The following is a 22,436-nucleotide window of genomic DNA, read 5'->3' as shown; positions in this document are numbered from 1 at the left end:
ATGAGGCTGTCACATGATGAACGAACGACTCAAACCCGAAGACTCGGGAGACGAACTAATCAATTCTCTTTCCGGCTCTGACTGCATTGGTTACGCGTATGGGGCTGTCACGTGATGAACAAATGACTCAAACCCGAAGACTCGAAACTACTCGAAACTGAACTAATTCAGTGCAGAACCTATAGGATGTTGCGCATGCGCGACTGAACGAATCACTCTCCGAGACGACTCGTTCTTCCCGAGTCACATTAAAGATTCGTTCAAAAAGAACGAATCGTTCAAGAACGACCCATCACTAATGTACATGCTGACTGACAATGTCGGGGAAAAGAAAATATAAGTTACCAGAAACGGAATGAAAAGGAGGAGAGAGAGGCCAGGAGAATTGCTGAATCCCAGTCTATCAAGACCTTAAGACAGGTTAGTATGTTGTCATGTAAACTATCGACCACCGCTGCCGCCACCACATAATTTTATTTAGGCTACTGGCGCGTGTCGGCCGCCGACCATATAGCGTACTCAAAACCCCAGGTTTTATTTTTAGGGGATCAAGCACGCAGTGCTGAAATCCTATTGTATTTGTTAGGATTTATTATTATTATTATTATTATTATTCCGCGCTAAAACTGATCGTGCAGCCCAAATCGTAAGAGTTAGAGAGCTGAAACTTGGTCAGATGGTAGTAGTCTGGCTCGCTACTCAGGCGCAAATGCATTAGGCATTAGGTTCAGTAAAAAACCTTTATATGCATTTATTTGTTAACTGTTTTGTTATTTTGTAAGAAACACCTATTAGGATATATATGGGCCTCCATGCTTGTATATTGTACAGTATATGATATGTGTGTGTGGGGGGGGCCCACATCAATATTTTTTCAGGGGGCCCCCAATCCTCTAGCTACATCCCTGGTCGCAGCCACTCCTTCATGACCCTCATTGTGAGCCTCACGAGCCAGCAATGTTGAGATCCATACGCTGTAAGGTAGAAGAGGAACACCAACTTTGTCTTCTTTGAAGCTCTGGACTCTTCCACCACAAACCAGCAGCCCAGATTCTTGCTCTTTATAAACGACCAATCGATCTGTAGTAGTGGTTGGAAAGGTCACGCCACTTTGTGCAGCTAAGAAAAAATCTCTTAGGGCATCTTGACGTTCAGTCACAGTGGTAACTCCTCTTGATGGAACTGCCTTCCACTTAAGAGTTTCCAATATCTTACTTTGTGCTGCAAACTTTTTAGCTGCTCTCCAAATCCATGCAACTATTTTGATCAAATGAGAATTTGCTAAATTGTTTTCCATCCACCAGGTTTTAACTAAACCAGCTGGTGGTCTTCGATGTCCTTTATCTGACAGTTCTTTTTTCACTTGAGCTCTTGTAAGTGCAGCACTAAACGATTTCTTTTGCATCTTACCAATGTTCACTCGGGTGGTTGTGGTCGCATCTTTTGCAGATTTAATTGGCCACTGATTGACTGGTAGATTCAGAAACTTTGGCCCCTGCTGCCACTCTGAATCTTCCTCCAAGTCTTTTGGACCAGCCCCTTGAGTAATAATATTGGCGATATTCAGTGGTCCAGGGACCCACCACCAGTCCCAGGAACTCTCCAATCCTGTTGGCGAAGAAAGTCTGGAAGCCATAGCGCTCACGTTGGATTGCACCAAGAACTGTCTGGTTGTCGATAAAGTGGTACCACTGCTTGACTTGGATTCGGCTATGTTGCTCGAAATACTTCTTTAAACAAGCAGCGAAGACTGCCCCACACAACTCTGCCTTGACTACTTCCCCCTTATGATCTAGGGGGGTCAGTTTGGCTTTAGACTGCACTAGTCTCACTGTTGACCCTTGGTCACAGGCCCACCACAGATACAAAACAGCACCATAGAGAAAGTGATTGCATTAGGTTCAGCGAAAAGCAGGAGTCAAGGCCCTGGCAAACTTGACTTTGCCCAGCTGAACATATTCTTCAAAGAGGTCAATAGCATCTTCTCTAAGCTTGTCTGACAGTGTGAGATCCCATGTGTCCATAATGGTGCTACATCTGGGTTTGGCCTCTTGGAGAGCTCTTCGGACCAAAATGGCTCCTCTCTGATTTACAGGTGTTGTTAGGCCGATCAGGTCATACAGTCCAGAAACTTGACTAAGTAACTCTTGTCGTGTCAGTGGGTCTAGCGTCTGAGCTCTAACTTGCTCTAGCAAAAGGTCTTGGCCAAGTCTCATCTTTTTCTTCCTTTTTGAGAAGTTTATTCTGACCATAAGGCTAAAGTATAGCCAAGGCCAAGAGCTTTATTATCCTCATCTTTGAGCTGGTTTGGAAGCATCACCATCTTTGGAGTTACATCCTCTTCCTGTTTCCTAGCAGACTCTTTCCTCCTATTTTGGCCAGAGAAGACCCATGGCTTCAATTCAAAGCCCCCTGCTCTCAGGATCTGCTCCACATTTGCTTTGATGATTTTGAGCTGGTCCAAGTTGTTATTAGAGGTCAAGATGTCATCCACATTGCTATCTTCTTGTAACACTCGACACTCTTCTCTAAGGTGGCTAAACTGAGAAAGATTAGCTGTCTCTCTCATAGAGAGCTGAGCAATACAACCTGCTGGCTTGTCTCCAATGTTGACTCTCGTGATTGCATACTCGCCCAGCTCTTCCTCTTCAGAGTCACGTCACAGGAACCTGTGCAAATGTACTTCTCGGTCTTCAACCCAAACTGAGTTATACATTTTCTTGATGTCTCCCAGGGCAGCGAAGGCTCCTCTTCGAAACTTGAGAAGCACAGAACGAATTGAGTTGAGGACATCCGGACCTTTTAGCAGGAGGTCATTTAGACTCAGGCTTCTAAACTTTTGACTGCTGTTCCAGACGAGTCTTACTGGAGTCGTGACAGAGTGTGGATTGGGGGCAATGAGATGGCTGATATACCAAACTGGTCCATACCAAGTAAGTAAAGCTTCTTTGGACAAATTAATTGCGGCCCGGCGATTTACCATGTCGTGGACTTGAGCGGCATAAGCGGCTTTCCATTCCAGCTCTTTGGCCAGCTGTCTCTCCGTCCTCAAGAAGATGCTCTCAACTGCCTTTCTGTTGTTTGGCAATGTGGCTGGATCTTCTATCCAGGGGTATCTGGCATACCAGTGGGGCCTTTCACTGTGGTCATCAACAAGTGCATATGTAAGCCCACTCCTCACCACCTCCAGCTCTCTTTCTTCAGAAAGGGTCATCTCTTTGCCACCTGGACATCGGTGAAAGTCACGCCTGATGCCAGTAAACTTAGGAAGGGAGGTTGGCTTCAGTTTAATGGCTGGTGTCGGGTAGCTGATGGAAGCTGAAGTCACCACACTTTCGGCGTCTTCTATGGCTTTTGCTTGAATAAAGTCTACTTTTCTTGAAGTTAACGTGAGAAAAACCTGCTCAAGTCCTCATATGCGACACTGGAAGTCTTTCTGCTCAGTGGGAGGGGCCCAGCACTTCCACTGTGTACGCAGCTCTTTCGCAGTTTTAACAAGTCTTTCTAGCTGGCCGAGCATGAAGTCAAAGGCCTCTTCGTTGCCACTGGGTTCGATGGATGACACACGCTCTGCTTCATCCTCTGCAGACTTCACCGCCATAATCAGCTCTTCTTCTCCAAAGCTGGTCCAAAGTGTCTTTTGGATGAGGTCTCTCAGCTCCTTTAGTTTCATCTCACACTTGCTTGCAGTTTTTTCTATATCAGTCTTTTGCTGCTCGTTCAACACAGGAACGTCTGCATCCAGCTCCACTTCTGCAAGATACTGGGCCTCCATATCATCATTAGCTTCTATGACTTTGTTGGCCTCAATTGGGAGTTTTTTTAAACTGTCTCTGAGCTCCTCTTCAGACAGTATTGTGCACATCCTAACAACATTGTTGGCCAGCCGGGAGAATTGGAGTTTTGCTGTTGTTCTGTTGGCTTTAAGCTGCTCTATTCCATCCTCTATTCCAGCAGGATACAGGTCAAGTGATGGTTCACACTTCTTTATTCAGTGTCTTACCAGGTTTCTGGCTTTCCAGGCTTAGCCGGTCGCTGTTCTAGTTTCTCTCAGCCCACTACAAGAAGATTTCAACTGGAATTCACTCATTGACCACACTTTTGCTCTTCTTTTCCCTTCTTTTTGAAAGTTCGATGCAATGAGTGAATTCCAGTTGAAATCTTCTTGTAGTGGGTTGTCTTTTTCAAGTGGGAGAGTTCTGCACATTTACTACTTCAAAAGAGTGAGGATTCACTTGACAGTGAAAAACCGGCTACATCTCCATTGATTGTAGTGGGCTTAATTCTGCACAAAAGAGTTCACTTCAATTAAAGTAATGGCAAATTTGCCACACTCATTTCTCAGTGCTACTTTCTACTCTGACTTTGTGTTTGCTCTGCCAATTAGCAGATCAGCTTCACCTGGTACACCTAGCTGGTGCATTCTGGCTGGGAGGGGCGCCCCCAGCAGTCAGTTTGCAGCAAGTATGTATGTATGTACGCGTAAGTCTATGTAGGTTTGTTTGTTTGTTAGACTAGTTTGTGTTAGTGTTTAGTTAATAAAACTCTTGTGCACAAATTACACGAGTTTCTGATTCTGCCTTGCAAATGAATGTCCCTTTACGATTTCTGTGGCCACGAAAATATCCTTTCTTAGAGTTGATATGAACTTACACGGAATGTTCACTGGACGAACAGATTAGCTTATGGCAATTTAATTCTGCTACAGTTACTACTGGCAGCTGCGATAAATAATTGCAATTAATCATAATTAATTGTAATTATTTATATACATTTCCCTTTTGAGCTAATTTGCAACATAAATGGTGGAGAACCTTGGCAATCGTTTAAACATTATTTGCAAGCGGACTCAGTATCAAACTTGTGTGTTTGTCTCATAAATTTTATTAACATCTCACACGTGCAGTTTCTGATAAAATCAGGTAGATTATAGTTTGATTGCACCTTACTACGAGCAGTAGAAATTTTATCAATGCTATAACACGTGTTTAAATCGTACGATAAGGAACTAACCTGATATTAGCGAAGAAATCCTAATTTCTGTTGTTAACAGAGTGTTATGATCCTTGGCATCTTTGTTTTTGTGTGTTTTGCTTTGTGTACGTGAGTGTGTATGTGTGCAGAGATTGGCTCTTCATCAAGGAACGTGACTGGTGGATCTTGAGGCGGGAGACTTTAAAAGGGTGGTGCTACCAAAACATGGAGAGCTCACTTTGGCGTTTGCTGTTGTGGCGTGAAGAGCTCCGGATTCCGCCTCCGCCAACAGATCACCAACGACTTAGTGGTTATTGTTTGTGGTTGTTTAAATTTGTGGTTTATTCTGTTTATACTAAGAAAATTATCTGGAGTGTAGGAGAGGTCTGCTATTTGTTTTTGATCTGGTTTTGCGCCATGTTTTTGTTTAGGGAGTTAGGGAAGATCATTTGTATTTTCTTTTCTTTGTACTTAGGTTATTTATATACCTCTATTTTATTTAGATATTTTGTTTGTTATTTTGGCCTTGGGCCTCTCTGAAGCTAATGCTACTTGTATTCTTTATATTGTTCTTTAATAAATTATTTAAATTTATGTGTTGTTTTGGTGATCTGTTGGCTGTGGCCGGAATCCCGTTAACATCATCCGTTCGCGTCTCACCCTATTAAAATGGGTCGTAACAAGAGCGTAAGCCTTCTCTGACGAAAAAACTCAGATTAGCAGCCCGTATAAATTGTACCAGAATAAAATAATTTGATTTTGGGCAAAGAAATCCCCATTTCAGTTTTAAATGTGCCAGTCTTCTCTCATGAAGAAATCTCAGATTAGCGGCACAAATTAATCTGTGTGGCGAAGAAGTCCCACTAGCAGTGATATTAAAACTGGGCGACGAAGAAATCTCGCTACAGGATATTTAGTTAAATGGTGATTTGAGCGATGTTCATCTCCCTGAGTTAAGGCCTTCTTGTAACCTTTGCGTATCATTGTAGTCATTGATGTGATGCAATTTAATAGCGAATTAATGGTGTAATTCTAGCCTAGCTTACTAGTAATTTGCCATGGTCTGTGTGAGGTAAACGTGCTGTTTTGATATGTGAAAGAAGTTGTATGCGATACGTCATAACCTACTGCGTGTGAGTTCCCATGCATGTTTACAGCAGTGCAAGCTCTGCTCCACTTGCACGTGTTGTAAGCTTGCATCGGTCTCTTAGCAACATCTGACCCCAGGAGTTGAGAGCAGCCTCTTCCGGTTCAATCTGATAACAGCTCCCACAGTCACAGACCCTTGTGTAAACAAACAACTGAGTGTAGCCAAAGCTAACTCTGTAGCAGCTGAACAGGCATTTAAGCTAAGCCCTTTACCTCAACTGTTAGTTGTTAGCATCTGACTAACTGACACTGTGCAAGTGTAAAGTGTATAGTTTGAACCACTCCTCCTCTCTCTCCCCCTCACTCTTGGTTTCAGTTCCTGTTTGTGCTATCACCTTCTGTTTAGACTCATTTAGGTTGGTCCCTCTCCACATACTTTGGTTCTATTTGTGTTATTTTTATTTTTATTTTGACTTTATTCTACCTCTTTTGATTTTATTTCATTAATTTATCTTTGTTTAGTTTGAATGTACCAATTCAGCTAAGTTGATTTGAATTAAATCTGAGATTGCTTAAAATGCATTTGCGCAACAAGCACACCATCTGAACGCGTGTTCAGTGCGGCTGGAAACATTGTAACACCAATGAGGTCCTCCCTTAAACCGGACAATATCAACATGTTTGTTTTTCTGTCAAAGAATTTTAAGTCTAACATTATATAAAAGCTAAGGTAAGCTTAAGCATTATTGTTTACGTTCTAATTGTTATCAGGCCAACGCAGACCCAGCAATGAATGAAGTTGTTATGAATTATTTAGGCTACTTTCTTATTTAACTGTATTATTTCTTTGATAGCGTAGTGTTTTGCAGGCTGTGTGTTGCCGTGTTCACTGACAGAAATGCTACAATAAACAGTCACGTTTGTCAATATGGCGGTGGCGGCAGCGTGGAAGAACTGTGGGACAGAGTTTTGCCCAATCGATCAGAGAGACCTTGAGGTACGCTCAATTGAGGATGAACTGTCAGTTCTGGAGTCACAAATACAGGTGCTACTTGAGAAACACTCACAGTTATGTGAACAGAATACTGTGTTGAAAACTTCTCAGGTTGAAGACACTTTACAAGAGCACCGTTCTGAAGCACCGTCAACATCTACACCGGGGATTTTCTTTCATGAGAGGAATATACCTCAGATTAAGATGGTTGAAGCTTGTTTTACACCCGCTCCATCGTGTAATGGACCTTGGCTTTACCAACGGAGGAAATCTCATTTTAAAGCCAGAACATCGACTATGTTGACCCAGAAGTTCGATCTCTCAATCAGCAATCGATTTGAGCCACTCAGTTCGCCAAATACCCCAACGTCATCGCCACCCTCTTCACCTGGTAAGACATTTATTATTGGCAACTCTATCATCAGACATTTGAAAATTAAGACTAATCATACTGAGGTGCAAAAACAATGTTTTCCGGGAGCTCAGGCACTTGACATTGCTGCCCAAATCCCAGCGGTTTTAAATCACCCCCAAAAAATTGACAGTTATATATATTATCAGAAATTTAAAAAAAGGACTTCAATGATCTAGTGGAAGTTGTTCGCAATGCATCACCTGCAACAAGGATCTTAATCTCGGGACCACTACCAATGTATAGAAGAGGAAATTAATACTTCAGCAGACTCTTTGCATTCAACAGCTGGGCTAGACTCGTTTTGCAAGAAGAAAAATTTTAGTTTTATTAATAACTGGGATCTCTTCTGGGAGAGAGCGCGATTTTATCGTACTGATGGTATACATCCAAGTAGGGCTGGAGTACATTTCTTGTCGAGACATTGAAACTGTATTGTATAATCAGTGACAAATTTGTAGTATCCCTGTAAGCAATAATATGTCAAATCTCTTGAAACTAGAACAGGGATGCAAACAGATTAGTAACAAACAGATTAATAACATTGAGGTTGTTGTCCCCTCTAGGAACACTAACAGTAGACCAAACAATCATCGGAGAAAATTTAATTTGGTATCGATAGCGAGAAATGATTTAAATATCACTCCACCTTGTTTGCAGAATGAAGGACAATTAAAAATGGCACTTTCTTATTGTGGGTAAAAAAATCTGAGCGGTAGAGGATTGAAAAAACAACAACACACACAACAGAAGTTAGCAGGAACACATCAACACACACACACACCAGAAGTTGGCAGGAACACATCAACACACACACACACACAAACAAACAAACAAACAGGACAGAAGTTAGCAGGAACACATCAATACACACACAAACAGGACAGAAGTTAGCAGGAACACATCAATACACACACACACACACAAACAGGACAGAAGTTAGCAGGAACACATCAGTACACACACAAACAGGACAGAAGTCAGCAGAAACATCTCAAAACACACACACACACACAAACAGGACAGAAGTTAGCAGGAACACCTCAAAACACAAACACATACCTCAATATATACTGTAAAATATGTATAAGATACATATTTATATGTATAATACATATAAATATAATTATGTAATATAATAAAACATTTACTTGTTGAAAAGCGCCGTCGTCTCCATCCAAAAACATCTCCGCTTCAATGGATGAAACATCGCTTTCTCCGTCAAAAATGTCATCAAACATTGCTCTCTTCATCAAAAATGTCATCTCTGTCACGCCGAGCACATTGTTCAACAACTTCTTAGTGGAAAAAGTTAGTTTTTCTCGTTCTTTAAGCCATTTTTCACCTCTAACCATCTTTCAGCCGTAAACACTCTGGGAGCGCACTGCTGTGCGCAAGCGCGCTGGTCACCTTATCTTGTACGCACGGACTTCAGAGCATGATAGCATGAACCGACCCCCTAAAGCGGCATATCAATCTGTTCAGAAGGTCATTGGCTATCAGATAAGACAGTCATTTGCAGACTCTTATAGCAATCTGATTGATCTACTGTCCATCAAAGAGAGAGCGGCACCATCTCCCATACTGGACGCACTTTGACTATCGCTGCATGCTGACCCCTCTAAGATGCATCTATTGGTTCAAATGAGGTGTCATTCAAAAGGGCAGAGCTCAGCGGTCATTTTGACATCAAACAATCCGTAATGTTTACATGTGAACAGACGCTACATTACAGAATACACAGAAGATTTGATAGCTCTGTCGAGTAATTTGAAATGATACTACTGCATTCCGTGGATGTTTATCAACATATACATGTGTTATGGACTAAATATTGCACTGAATTCGATAGTCTGGACCCTTTACAGTGAAACAACACCATTTTTGTTGGAATGTTACTGATTAGTGTACTATCAGGAGGCTTCATAGGTGAGTTCCTTCAATTTTGTTGTTGTTTATTAGGTTGTTGGTGGTCTGACAAAGACACTGATTGTACCTGCTGTGTTGACTGTACCTTAAAATGGTTTACATCGTTCAAATCACAAGAATCTCAGCTTTCCAAAGATATATGACATGTTCAGCTTTGTTTCTTTTTTTTTCATTTGACGACGTTAACCCCTAACCCCCCTAGAGTACCGCCAGCCGGACACTGGATTTCTAACAGGTTAATGAAATTGAAGAAACGAGAACATATTACACCGGTTTTATTGGAATTAAATTGGTTACCTGTGCACCAAAGGACTGACTATAAGATTCTTACATTAGCATATAAAGCATTGCATAACCTGACACCTTCTTATATTTCTGATTGTTTGTCAAGATATATTCCTAATCGAATGTTACAATCCTCTTGTGCTGGACTTTTAGCATATTACACAGTAAATCTCAAGCGATCTGGTGGTACCTCTCTTAGTCACTATGCTCCAAAAATTTGGAACGGTCTTCCAAATTAAGTGAGAGAGTCTGTATTCATATTTTTAAAAAGTGTGTTAAGACATACAGGTGCATTTAACAAAAACCCACCAATTCACTATCTCAACCAATTAGAATACTTCATAAGACCAATAAAAAAAACATTTTTAGTTAATTGTTGGCCTTCTGGAAAGTATGTTCATTTACTGTATATGTACTCAATACTTGGTAGGGGCTCCTTTTTCTTTAATTACTGCCTCAATTCGGCGTGGCATGGAGGTGATCAGTTTGTGGCACTGCTGAGGTGGTATGGAAGCCCAGGTTGCTTTGACAGCAGCCTTCAGGTCATCTGCATTGTTGGGTCTGGTGTCTCTCATCTTCCTGTTGACAATACCCCATGTATTCTCTATGGGGTTCAGGTCAAGCGAGTTTGCTGGCTAATCAAGCACAGTACCACCATGCTCATTGAACCAGCTTTTGGTACCTTTGGCAGTGTGGGCAGGTGCCAAGTCCAGCTGGAAAATGAAATCAGCATCTCCATAAAGCTTGTCAGCAGAAGGAAGCATGAAGTGCTCTAAAATTCCCTGGTAGATGGCTGCATTGACTGTGGACTTCAGAAAACACAGTGGACCAACACCAGCAGATGACATGGCAGCCCAAATCATCACTGATTGTGGAAACTGGACTTCAAGCAACATGGATTCTGTGCCTCTCCACTCTTCCTCCAGACTCTGGGACCTTGATTTCCAAATGAAATGCAAAATTTACTTTCATCTGAAAAGAGGACTTTGGACCACTGAGCAACAGTCCAGTTCTTTTTCTCCACAGCCCAGGTAAGACGCTTCTGACGTTGTCTCTGGTTCAGAAGTGGCTTGGTAGCCCTTTTCCTGAAGACGTCTGAGCGTGGTGACACTTGATGAACTCCAGCTTCAGTTCACTCCTTGTGAAGCTTTCACAAGTGTTTGAATCAGCTTTACTTGACTGTATTTTCAAGCTTGCAGTCATCCCTGTTGCTTATGCACCTTTTCCTACCCAAATTCTTCCTTCCAGTCAACTTTGCCTTTAATATGCTTTGATACAGCACTCTGTAAACAGCCACACCTTTCAGTAATGACCCTCTGTGACTTACCCTCTTTGTGGAGGGCGTCAATGTTCGTCTTCTGGATCATTGCCAAGTCATCAGTCTTCTCCATTATTGTGGTTTCAAAGAACACGAGATACCCGGAATTTATAATGTAGGGATGGTCATTAATTGAAACTCAAATGTAAATATTCTAATATTTTGAGATACTGATTTTTGACTTTCATGAGCTGTAAGCTCTAATCCTCAAAATTAAAACAAAAAAACTTTTAAAATGTTTTACTTTACATGCAATAAATCTAAAATATATGAAAGTTTCACTTTTTGAAATAACTTACAAGAAAAAAATGAACTTTTTCACAACATTCTAATTTATTGAGATGCACCTGTACCTTTTTACAGTTGCGTATGACTAAAATAGTGTGTGAAGTATGCGTATTATATTTGTGCATATTATATACACTTACATTTGCTTATACTTTTTTTATATATTCTTATGTTGATGTTTTTAATATTTGTTTTATGCTTGTGAAACACTTTGAGTTGCATTCTATGTATGAAAAGTGCTATACAAATAAATTATTATTATTATTATTATTAATAGTTTGAGCCACGCCTACATTTATTTATCTTTTGTTTCAAAATTATTTATGTATATATATATATATATATATATATATATATATATATTGTATATATATACAGACGGACTCGTCGAGCGCTTTAATCAAACCCTAAAACAGATGTTGAGACGAGTGACGGCAGAAGACAAGCGCGACTGGGACCTCATGCTCCCGTATGTCCTTTTCGAAATCCGTGAGGTTCCCCAGGCCTCAACTGGCTTCACCCCCTTCGAGTTCCTCTTCGGTCGACAACCCCGGGGCCTCCTGGATGTGGCGAAGGAGGCCTGGGAGCAGCAGCCGGCCCCCCAAAGTTCAGTCATCGAACATGTTAAGGAGATGAGGGAGAGTATCGACCGGGTGATGCCATTAGTCCGGTGAGTACCTGAGCCACGCGCAGCAGGCCCAACAGCGCCACTACGACCGGGCGGCCCAACCACGGGAATTCCAGCCCGGAGACCGGGTCATGGTCCTCGTCCCCACAGCTGCCTGCAAGTTCCTGGCCACATGGCAAGGCCCGTACACAGTGCTAGAAAGAGTTGGGCCGGTTACCTACCGCCTCCGACAACCCGGCCGCCAAAGAACGGAGCAACTCTACCACATAAATTTGCTGAAGAAGTGGGTGGGGACGAGGGACCAGCTCGTCGCCCTCGCCACCTCAGAGCCCGTGGTTGTAGACATCAACCCCCATCTGTCGGCCGCCCAGAAGACAGAGCTGCAGCACCTGATCGGTCAGTTCTCGGATGTGACTGGAGTTGCTGGATCGGTTGGGAAGGGCCCGGTACATCTCTACCCTAGACCTCACCAAAGGCTATTGGCAGGTACCGCTATCACAAGACGCCAAGCAAAAAACTGCCTTCTCCACCCCTAGCGGCCACTGGCAGTACCGGACCCTTCCCTTCGGCCTTCACGGGGCCCCTGCCACGTTCCAAAGGATGATGGATATCCTCTTACAGCCCCACCAGTTATACGCCGCCGCATCTCTGGACGTCGTGGTCGTCCACTCCGAAACTTGGGAAGACCACGTGGAAAGGCTACGGAGGGTGCTGTCGGAACTCCGGAGGGCTGGACTCACCGCTAACCCCCGCAAATGTCATCTAGCACTCTCCGAAGTGAAGTACCTGGGGTTCCAAGTCGGGCGGGGCCTGATTCGGCCACAAGAGAAGAAAGTGGAGGCCGTCCGCTCCGCCCCCAGGCCGAGGACGAAGACCCAGGTACGAGCCTTTTTGGGGTTGGCGGGGTATTATCGCTGCTTCATCCCTAACTTCTCCTCTTTAGCCGCCCCTCTGACAGATCTGACCAGGAAGGGGCAGCCGGAGCAGGTACAGTGGACATCCGCAGCCGAGGAAGCCTTCCGGGACATCAAGGCAGCCCTGACCTCCGAGCCCCGGACTTTAGCTGCCCCTTCCTGCTACAGACGGATGCCTCCGATACAGGGCTCGGAGCCGTCCTATCGCAGGTCCAGGCATCTGCAACTTGCATCTGGTCTGTTGATGAAGCCATGTCATAAATTAATAAATAAATTATTTGTTCATATAAATAAGCAAGAGTTGCTGTATAAACTTTTTTATATATTTTGTATTACTATGTCAAATTTTAGGGGTTGATGGTAATATATTCTTTCATTGTAAGAGGGTTCTGCACTTTACTCTACTTATATTTATAAAAAATAAAAATAAAAAAAAATAAATAAATGACAACTTACATGCATCTAGTCTGTTGATGAAGCCATGTCTCAGGTCACATGTGACCAGCATAAGTGGTGCGCTCGGTTATTAATGGCATAGATTTGACACCATACCCATGGCAGGTGTCGATTTAAAAATATGCACATTCCTACCTTAGGCTATTTGTAAATTAAATTAATCTCCAGTCCTTCTTCTATCGTTTCAGGTTTATCCATAGTTGTTCGAATGCTACAAAACAGCTGATTTTCCAAGTAAAAACCGCCAAATAACGTTTACACGTAGCTACGTTAGGATACATAACATTCAGAGTGTGGGGAGATGGGGGATTCCCCCGGTCTACGTCTCTGCATCAACTGAATGAATCTTTTTATTTATTTATTTATTTTTTCCCATTTATTTTTTATTCCCAGTGAATAGAAGTTAAAACTCCCACCCGGATGACAATAATAGACCATGCAAAATACCCAAAAAATAAATAAAATAAAATAAATAATAATAATAATATATTTAAAATATTGCCAAGTAAGGTTTGAATCCTATCTCACTGGTAGGTCTTTCAGGGTGGCCTGGGGAGGGGAGGTATCCAAAGCACATACACTGGTCACTGGGGTTCCTCAGGGATCAGTTCTTGGACCCCTCCTCTTCTCCACATACACTACATCACTGGGTCCCATCATACAGGCACATGGATTCTCATACCATTGCTACGCTGATGACACACAGCTCTACCTCTCTTTTCAACCTGATGATCCAACGGTAGCTGCAAGGATCTCAGGTTGCCTGGCGGACATCTCGGCATGGATGAAAGAACATCACCTGCAGCTCAACCTGGCAAAGACTGAGCTTCTTGTCCTCCCGGCCACTCCGACTCTACAGCATGACTTCACGATCCAGTTAGGTTCATCAACAATAACCCCATCAACTTCGGTCAGAAATCTTGGTGTAATCTTTGATGATCAGCTGACCTTCAAAGACCACATTGCAAAGACTGCTCGATCTTGCAGGTTTGCACTATATAACATCAGAAAGATCAGGCCCTTTCTGACAGAGCATGCTGCACAACTTCTTGTCCAGGCCCTTGTCATTTCTAGGCTGGACTATTGCAATGCTCTTCTGGCTGGACTTCCGTCTAACACAGTCAAACCTCTACAAATGATTCAGAATGCAGCGGCACGACTGGTCTTCAACGAGCCCAAAAGAGCCCATGTTACACCTCTCTTTATCTCCCTGCACTGGCTACCAGTTGCGGCTCGCATCAAGTTCAAGACACTGATGCTTGCATATAGAACAACCACTGGCTCAGCACCCGTTTACTTGCACTCTCTACTAACAAATTACATCCCCTCCAGAAATCTGAGATCTGCTAGTGAACGACGCCTCGTGGTACCATCACAGAGAGGCTCAAAATCACTCTCCAGAACATTCTCGTTCACCATTCCTGGCTGGTGGAACGATCTTCCCACCCCTATCCGGATTGCTGGATCCCTGTCAATCTTCAAGCAACAACTGAAAACTCATCTCTTTCGACAGCACTTGACTTCATCCTAAACTTAAAAAAAAAAAAAAAAATTATCTTTACTTATTCCTTCCTTTGGTAGTTTGTATTTATTTGAACAATGCCTGAGACTTGGTGTTGCAAGCACTTCGTCTGTCTGATTGCCTCTTCAAGATGAATCGCTTTATGTATTCCCCAATTGTAAGTCGCTTTTAAGCGTCTGCAAAATGACTAAATCTAAATCTTATAAACTTTTTTAAAATGTATTTACTACTTAGGTATGTTGACAATAACGCCATCAATATTGTCTATGACCAGATATGTTTTTAGTGGACTTTCAAAATTTGCTTTGCTTGAGAAAGCATGAAAATATACAGTTGTTTTTTTTTTTTTTTTTTCATTTAATTTCGTCGGGTTAGTTTTGCATCAAACACAATGTAATTTTCGGCAATCGAGATCTGGCAGCAACAGCGCATTTTTCCACCTGGGCGAGCGCTTCGCGGACAGTTACCTCGCGCATGAAATCAGCCGCATACCAGCAAAACACTGAGAATGCGCTACAATCCTGACAAGTCATAGCAACAGAGCGGAGGCGCCAAAACTGCGGAGAATCCGCTTATGCCGAGTTCACACTGCACGATTTTCAAACTCATCTGATAGCTGTTGTTTTCACACTGCGTGACTATCTGTGGTAGCATTCAGTCTGCTGTGTTCACACTGCACGATGGATCGGCGACAGGGGCTTTCACATTGCAGGATTTCACAATAGGAAGAATCGCCGACAACTCTGTCTGATCCGCAAACTACGTTTCACAACAAAACCCACGCGAGAAGTGATAAGGAAATAACGCCAGAATCTGTGTGCGTCAGACCGTTGTTCTCGAGCGAGACTGGAAGTGTTCATTTAATTCCAGGTGTGTCTCCTTAGTTCCTTGATTGTCCTGTCCTTATAAGCCCTAGTCTGTTCAGTTCAGGTCTACCAGTTACGTTCGTGTGTCATCCCTTGTTCCATGTGTGGATATACCCTGTGTGTTGGAAATAAAAGTCTACTCCGTTTATCCACGGCTCCGTGTTCCTTCCGGCAGCGTCCGTGACACATGTACAGCCTTTGATCATGGAAAAGGACCGGCACAATAAAGAGTCACATGTTCAAAACAAGTTAATTATCATGTTGAATTGCATAACACTGTTATGCTGATGATACTCAGCTCTATATTTTTTCACGAACCGATGAAACATACCAATTTGCAAAACTAACGGAAAGTATAGTTGATATCAAAAACTGGATGACTAGCAATTTCTTACTACTAAATTCTGAAAAAACAGAGGTGTTAATCATTGGACCAAAAACTTTTGCATGTAATAACCTAGATCACTGTCTAATACTTGATGGCTGCTCTGTAAATTCTTCATCATCAGTTAGGAACATAGGCATACTTTTTGATAGCAATCTTTCCTTCGAAAAACACGTTTCTAGCATTTGTAAAACTGCATTTTTCCATCTTAAAAATATATCTAAATTACGACCTATGCTCTCAATGTCATATGCAGAAACATTAATTCATGCGTTCATGACCTTGAGGCTAGATTATTGTAATGCTTTATTGGGTGATTGTTCCGCACGCTTAATAAACAAACTCCAGCTGGTTCAAAATGCAGCAGCTAGAGTTCTTACTAGAACCAGGAAGTATGACCACGTTAGCCCGGTTCTATCAACACTGCACTGGCTCCCTATTAAACATCGTATACATTTTAAGATCTTGCTAATTACCTATAAGGCCCTGAATGGTTTGGCACCTCAGTATTTGAGTGAGCTCTTATCACACTATAGTCCTTCACGTCCGCTGGGATCTTAAAACTCTGGTCATTTGACAATATCCTAGAAAATCAAAATCAACTGCGGGTGGGAGATCGTTTTCCTATTTAGCGCCAAAACTCTGGAACAATCTACCTAACACTGTTCGGGAAGCAGACACACTCTGTCAGTTTTTCAGTTTAAATCTAGATTAAAGACCCATCTCTTTAACCTGGCTTACAGGTAATACACTATGGCATTTCTATAATTCATATCCGTTAAAGCAGTGGTTCTCGATTCCAGTCCTGGGGGCCCCCTGCTCTGCACATTTTGCATGTCTCCCTTACTTAACACACCTGATTGAGATCATCAGCTCGTTAGTTCAGTTCATGGATCTCTCCAACGAGCTGATGATCTCAATCAGGTGTGTTAAGTAAGGAGACATGCAAATGTGCAGAGCAGGGGCCCCAGGACTGGAAGTGAGAACCACTGCGTTAAAGGATTGTTAGGCTTGTGGCGACTTATGTTTAAAGATGTGACAATTCACATGTAAGGTTTTCCCCTTTAAGAATGTTAGTGGGCGGCAGTGTGTGTTTTCCCCTTTAAGAGATCAAAGTTTTTGTCTGGTGCGTTGTTCGGTAAATAAAGTTAGCCAGTTCACAGCTATAGCATCCAGCTCACATGTCATCTCCACTCATTTAATTGCACGAACACCCACAGGCTGCATTAACTAGGTCAACCGGAACCGGAAACACTTCACAAAACACCTGATTGTTACATCGTTAGAAGAATGGCATCTATGCTAATATTAGTTTGTTTCTTTCTTATTCCAAGGTCACTGTAGCCACCCAGATCCCAGATCCAGTCCGTATCCAGATCAGATGGTGGATCAGCACAGATGACCTCTACAGCCCTGAACGACAGCGGAGACCAGGACAACTAGATGAGCCCCAGAGACTGATCCCCAGTGAAGACCCTGTCTCCTAGACGGCCATCGGGACAAGATCACAGGAACCAGATGAGTCCTCTGCACAATCTGACTCTGCTGCAGATTTAAACTGCTGATTTTGTCTGGCCAGAGGAGAATGACACTATTTCAACACACTATTTCCCCATCTAAATAATGTAAAGCTGATGTAAAGCCACCCAGCTTTATGTCAAGCTGATGTAAAACTGCTTTGACACAATTTGCATTGTTAAAAGCGCTATACAAATAATAGCGACTTGACTTGACTGTCATGCTCAATGACATGAGCTCAGGATATCAGAGAGGAGAGAGGGGAATGAGTTTACCAATTCAATTATATCAATCTTGGAAACTTTAAAGAAGTATCAAGACATTAGGTTTGATTATTTTGTAATTTTGGGGCGGGGGGGGGACTTCATGCATTAATGACTTAACAAGCATTAGGGCTTTTTACACTTGAAATAGTTAACCCTGGGTCATTCAAAATGTAATACTGCGTTAATTGTAGGTATTAATAAGATGATGTTTAACACTATCTAAATCCTGGGTTAACGTTCTTATTTGCAGTGTCATTGATTGGCCGAATTTAGCACGTGACTATCACGTAAAGGCTCTTGCTATCAAGTTGTACTATTATTATTGTTATTTTAGCAGATAAGTGATCTATAAGTGTTTTGTTTCATACTATTCAAGGATTCATAGAATAATGCTTGTTTTACCTCTTTTTTACATCACATAAAACAATAAAATAATTATTTCTAGCATATGGAAGCAAGTATACAAGTATTCACACAAACTGAACTTCTGTTCAATAACATTAAAACTTCCCGAGTCACAATGAGAGACAATTTCAAAAGAGCATATATCACTTTAATTTATTTAAATGCACTTTACAGTAAATGTGTTCAATATTTTTATATAACTGTGAATTTAATGTTAATTTAGTGCGGTTCATTTTTTAAAAGAAAGAAACAAGGAAAGAAAGAAATATATTGGTATGGTATATGGAATGGACATAATCAAATAGAAATAAATAATATATTGGCTAACAAACTACACATAATTAGCCATTTCTTGTAATGTCAATAATATTCAATGCTAATATTCAGTACTATGTAATTGATTGTGATTAGTTTAATTATTAATTTGCATATCATGTAATTAATTCATTAATTGTCAGGCCCAATGTTTTACTCTACAACAGAACATTCAGGTTTAAACACTAAATAAATATTCAGAAAATTATATTTCCATGTTATTATCCACTGGACTATAAACATTAATTATTAAATGCAAAACATTATACTGAAGTTATAGCCCTAGCAGATGGGTTCTTAAAACATAAAGCTGTGTCTGGCCCATACGTCTCAGGCTGGTGGTTTGAGTCCAGGATCTGTGCAACATGATCAACATGGTTCATTAAAAAAAACAAAAAAGCATTTAAAATTTCATAATTTTTTGTGTGATCCATTGGCTCACCTGATGTGACAGATGTGACTGCTTTCTATAAGATTTAATTTCTGTGTCAGCATATGCCACAAAATGGATTAATGTGTAGATTCTGAAACAAAAGAACATAATCCATCAAAAAAACGTCTCTCTGTCAGTAATCGTGATTTAATTCTTGTGTGTATGTTTAGTTACCTGTGGTAAAGCATTCCAACAAACTGCATTAACAGCAGTACTGTGAAGCTCAGTAGAAACATCAGTGCGATTGGATCTAGGGAAAACACTTCTGTTGGGTCATAAGTCCCATTGGGATAGATTTTTGGGATCTTTAAGGAGACTGAGTCACCAATCGCCTGAAGGAAGAAAGTTGCCACCAGCCAAAGTGCATTGCAGAAGAAAAAGGCAAATGTAACCTGTAAGGAAAAGGAAAGCAAAACAGCATGAAAACAAATCTCTACTGTTCCAGAGCAAATACTTTAGACAAGACCACATACTTTATTTATTTTGCGTACCTTATTTCGAAGTTCTCTCAGATCATCAGCAATTTTTTCCTGTTGTTCTTTATTCTCTTTAAGAGGTTCCAGATATTTCTTCTGCAGTTGTCTCCAGAAATCGATTTCATCCTGCAACACGTGAAAAAAATGAGGATTAAAAAACATAATATTTAATAACTAATATCTAATCAGCAACTCATAAAACGCATGACATGGTCAAAAACATTTAAAGTATACAGTTGACATATCTGCAGCGACAAAAGTTTCAAGTTAGAATGACCAAAAATTACTGTGAAAAAAAAAACACATGTATTATGACACAAAAATACATGGCTGCTTTTGAATAATACAATAAAAAACAACTAAATAATAAATAAATCATTAAAAAATTTTTTATAAATATATATATATATATATATATATATATATATATATTAATTTTGTCAGTTAGACTTACCAAAGGCAATGCAGATTCATCCAAAGGAAATTCGTAAGATTTCATCTGCAAATGCTCAATCCAAGCTTTTGGATTAAACATATATGAGTTTTAATGGTAGTCAAATTCAATAAGTCTACCTAGAATATTATGATATTATTTATGGAAATTACACTTACTTTGATGAGGACTAAGCTGGAACTCATGATCCCTACATTGTAGGAATACAGTATTATTTTTAGTTGTAGTATTAAAACAAGCCTACATGTAAAAATAGTTACAAAATAAAATACTACACAGATGGACTTAACTGTCAGCGTTAAATTGTCCTATTGTGTGGACATGTTTTTACCTTTGTGTTTCCGAGGGAATTTGTGGCTTTTCAGTTTTTGTTATTTCTTCTGCTGGTAATGTCTTCTCACTCAGATCTTCAGATTCCAAGCATGGACATTTGCAGCATGTGGCGTTCATGACCTTCTTCTTGATGGTGTCGACTGCAGTAGTTTTAGTCTGGCTGCCGGTTTCACGAGTGCCCCACGTGACATTGTTCATGTTGACTATGGAGTAAATAACTAGGAGTAGATACCCACTGGGAATGCAGAGGAAGTATAACAATCCATAGATGACCAGTGAGAACTCCTGAGGGTGTAAAGCTGCCGTGATGATGTACAAAACCACCATGCCGATGAGGAACAGACCACTGGGGGTCAGAAAAGTCTTTTGCTTCACTAAATCACCTATGAGAGTTGACAAGAGAAGAGCAAGTATTAGGTTAGATTGTATTGCTATCGTTTAGAAAAAAATGTGCGGATGGACTAAAGTATACACTAAAGTAAACAAGATTTTCTAATGCACACTACCATTCATAAGTTTTAGTAAGATTTTTTGAAAATATATTTTTGGTTCTCTTATGCAGCAAGGTTGATTTATGATTTAATAATTTGTCAATCATGATTTGATTGCATGATTTATTTGTTCAAAAATATAATTGTTTTTTTAAATATAATTTTATGATGATTTTTTTTCTAATAAAGTCTTTACTGTCATTTTTTTTTTTTTAATCAGTTTAATGCATCCTTGCAAAAGAAAAATATTTATTTCTTTTCAAAAGATCTTACTGTGCCAACTGGAAAAGAAAACGACACTGCAAAGAAAACTGCTGATCAAACTAAAAGATACTTCAAGACAAAAAAAACGTTACCTATGATTGAGAGAATTGTTCCTGCCATGAGAAATGCATAGAGTACACTCATGATTGCTGCAATTTTAATCTGCGTGTCAGATTTCAGTTTGAAGCACAGGATGAGGTAGACAGTAGGGGGCACTATGGCCAAAGCTAGGGCTATATTTTTATCCATATTCAAGATGAACACAAAGCTTCCTGCAAGATAAACAAAGCACTTTAATAGATATTTTGGACAAATGTAACTGTAAAAACATATCTTCCTTATGCCATACTGCTGAAACAGAATAATAAATCTGATAAGCACAAAGTATTGATTTTTTTTATTTAAATAAGTATTTCTAAATTGCTAACTTTACCTGATATCATGAGACAGATAGTGGCAGGGCCCAGGATGGAAGCTGCCATGCTGATAATCTGGTACAAGATGTAAGGTTTTGAGATAGAGCTGTTCCTCTGAGAGGTCAGTCTTCCTGAGCCCAAGAGGTCGATGGTGTTGGCCATGGTAGAGGGTCCCCAGCGTCTGCGCTGGTTGTAGAACTCTTTAAAATCCTGTGGAGCGTTGGTGTAGGCATCAGATGCTGCGTTATACTCCACCCTCCAGCCCTGCTGCAGCAGCAGAGTGCACAACCAGCGGTCCTCACCTGACATTACACCAAACACAGGGTGAATTACTTCAGCCTTAGCTTAACTGATATAATTTGGCAGTGGTTAGCTTCAAGCAGACCTTGATCATACTGGATGTAGTGACTGGCTTCACTGGCTTTGGTTGTGTATCTCTTCATGACGTTGTCATCCATGAGTGCAGCTCCTCTGAAAAGACTGAAACATCCAGGGCTGCACAGTACACAGCCGAACACATGCTCTGCAGTCTTCTGGAGCCAGTGGCCTACCGCATATTCAAACTTCTGATACCACACCATGGGCCCTTCAAGCACAGTGAAGAAATAATCAGCTTAGTCAATTCATCCCCCTTAAAATCTATACATAAGTAGTCTCTAGTGCATTTTTAGAATAGTTCTTTTGTCTGCTTCTCTTCTAAGAGTGGGTATCAGATTCTACAATGAACATCTAGCAGCGAATTGTTAAATTTTGTATCATAATGTTGTCAGCAGCCTTGTTTTATTCACGATAAAGCACTGCTGTGGCCGCTTCACCCAACAGTTCTGTGTCACTGGCAACAATCAACATAGAGTCATAACTATGTATTTAAGCTTAAGTTTATTATTTATGTAATGAATAAAGAGTGACCCCTGCTGGCATTATGTTGCGTGATTCGTCTTTAATTCTGAGGCCACACACTTCCGCTCAATGTTGCCAAGTCCATGGGATGTTTTTCATGTCAGA

At 41.0% G+C, this 22,436-nt stretch overlaps 1 protein-coding gene across 1 annotated transcript in view; it reads right to left on the bottom strand.

Annotated features, from left to right (window-relative positions):
- Window positions 1-18,783: 18,783 nt before the first annotated feature.
- Window positions 18,784-22,436, bottom strand: part of LOC131524831 (chitin synthase chs-1-like) — a 29,790-nt gene continuing 26,137 nt past the window's right edge. The window contains exons 10-19 of the mRNA XM_058752186.1: window positions 21,817-22,017; window positions 21,449-21,733; window positions 21,108-21,287; window positions 20,259-20,643; window positions 20,086-20,117; window positions 19,928-19,992; window positions 19,489-19,599; window positions 19,172-19,389; window positions 19,007-19,088; window positions 18,784-18,920 (exon numbers count right to left, since the gene is read on the bottom strand). Coding sequence (XP_058608169.1) covers window positions 18,828-18,920; window positions 19,007-19,088; window positions 19,172-19,389; window positions 19,489-19,599; window positions 19,928-19,992; window positions 20,086-20,117; window positions 20,259-20,643; window positions 21,108-21,287; window positions 21,449-21,733; window positions 21,817-22,017 — 1,652 coding nt within the window. The 3' untranslated portion in view covers window positions 18,784-18,827. The remainder of the gene's footprint in view (window positions 18,921-19,006; window positions 19,089-19,171; window positions 19,390-19,488; window positions 19,600-19,927; window positions 19,993-20,085; window positions 20,118-20,258; window positions 20,644-21,107; window positions 21,288-21,448; window positions 21,734-21,816; window positions 22,018-22,436) is intronic.

This window comes from Onychostoma macrolepis, chromosome 18 (genome assembly GCF_012432095.1).
Source record: "Onychostoma macrolepis isolate SWU-2019 chromosome 18, ASM1243209v1, whole genome shotgun sequence".
NCBI lineage: Eukaryota > Metazoa > Chordata > Actinopteri > Cypriniformes > Cyprinidae > Onychostoma > Onychostoma macrolepis.
The sequence above is the reverse complement of the archived record's forward strand: the minus strand, read 5'-3'. Positions and strand labels throughout refer to the sequence as shown.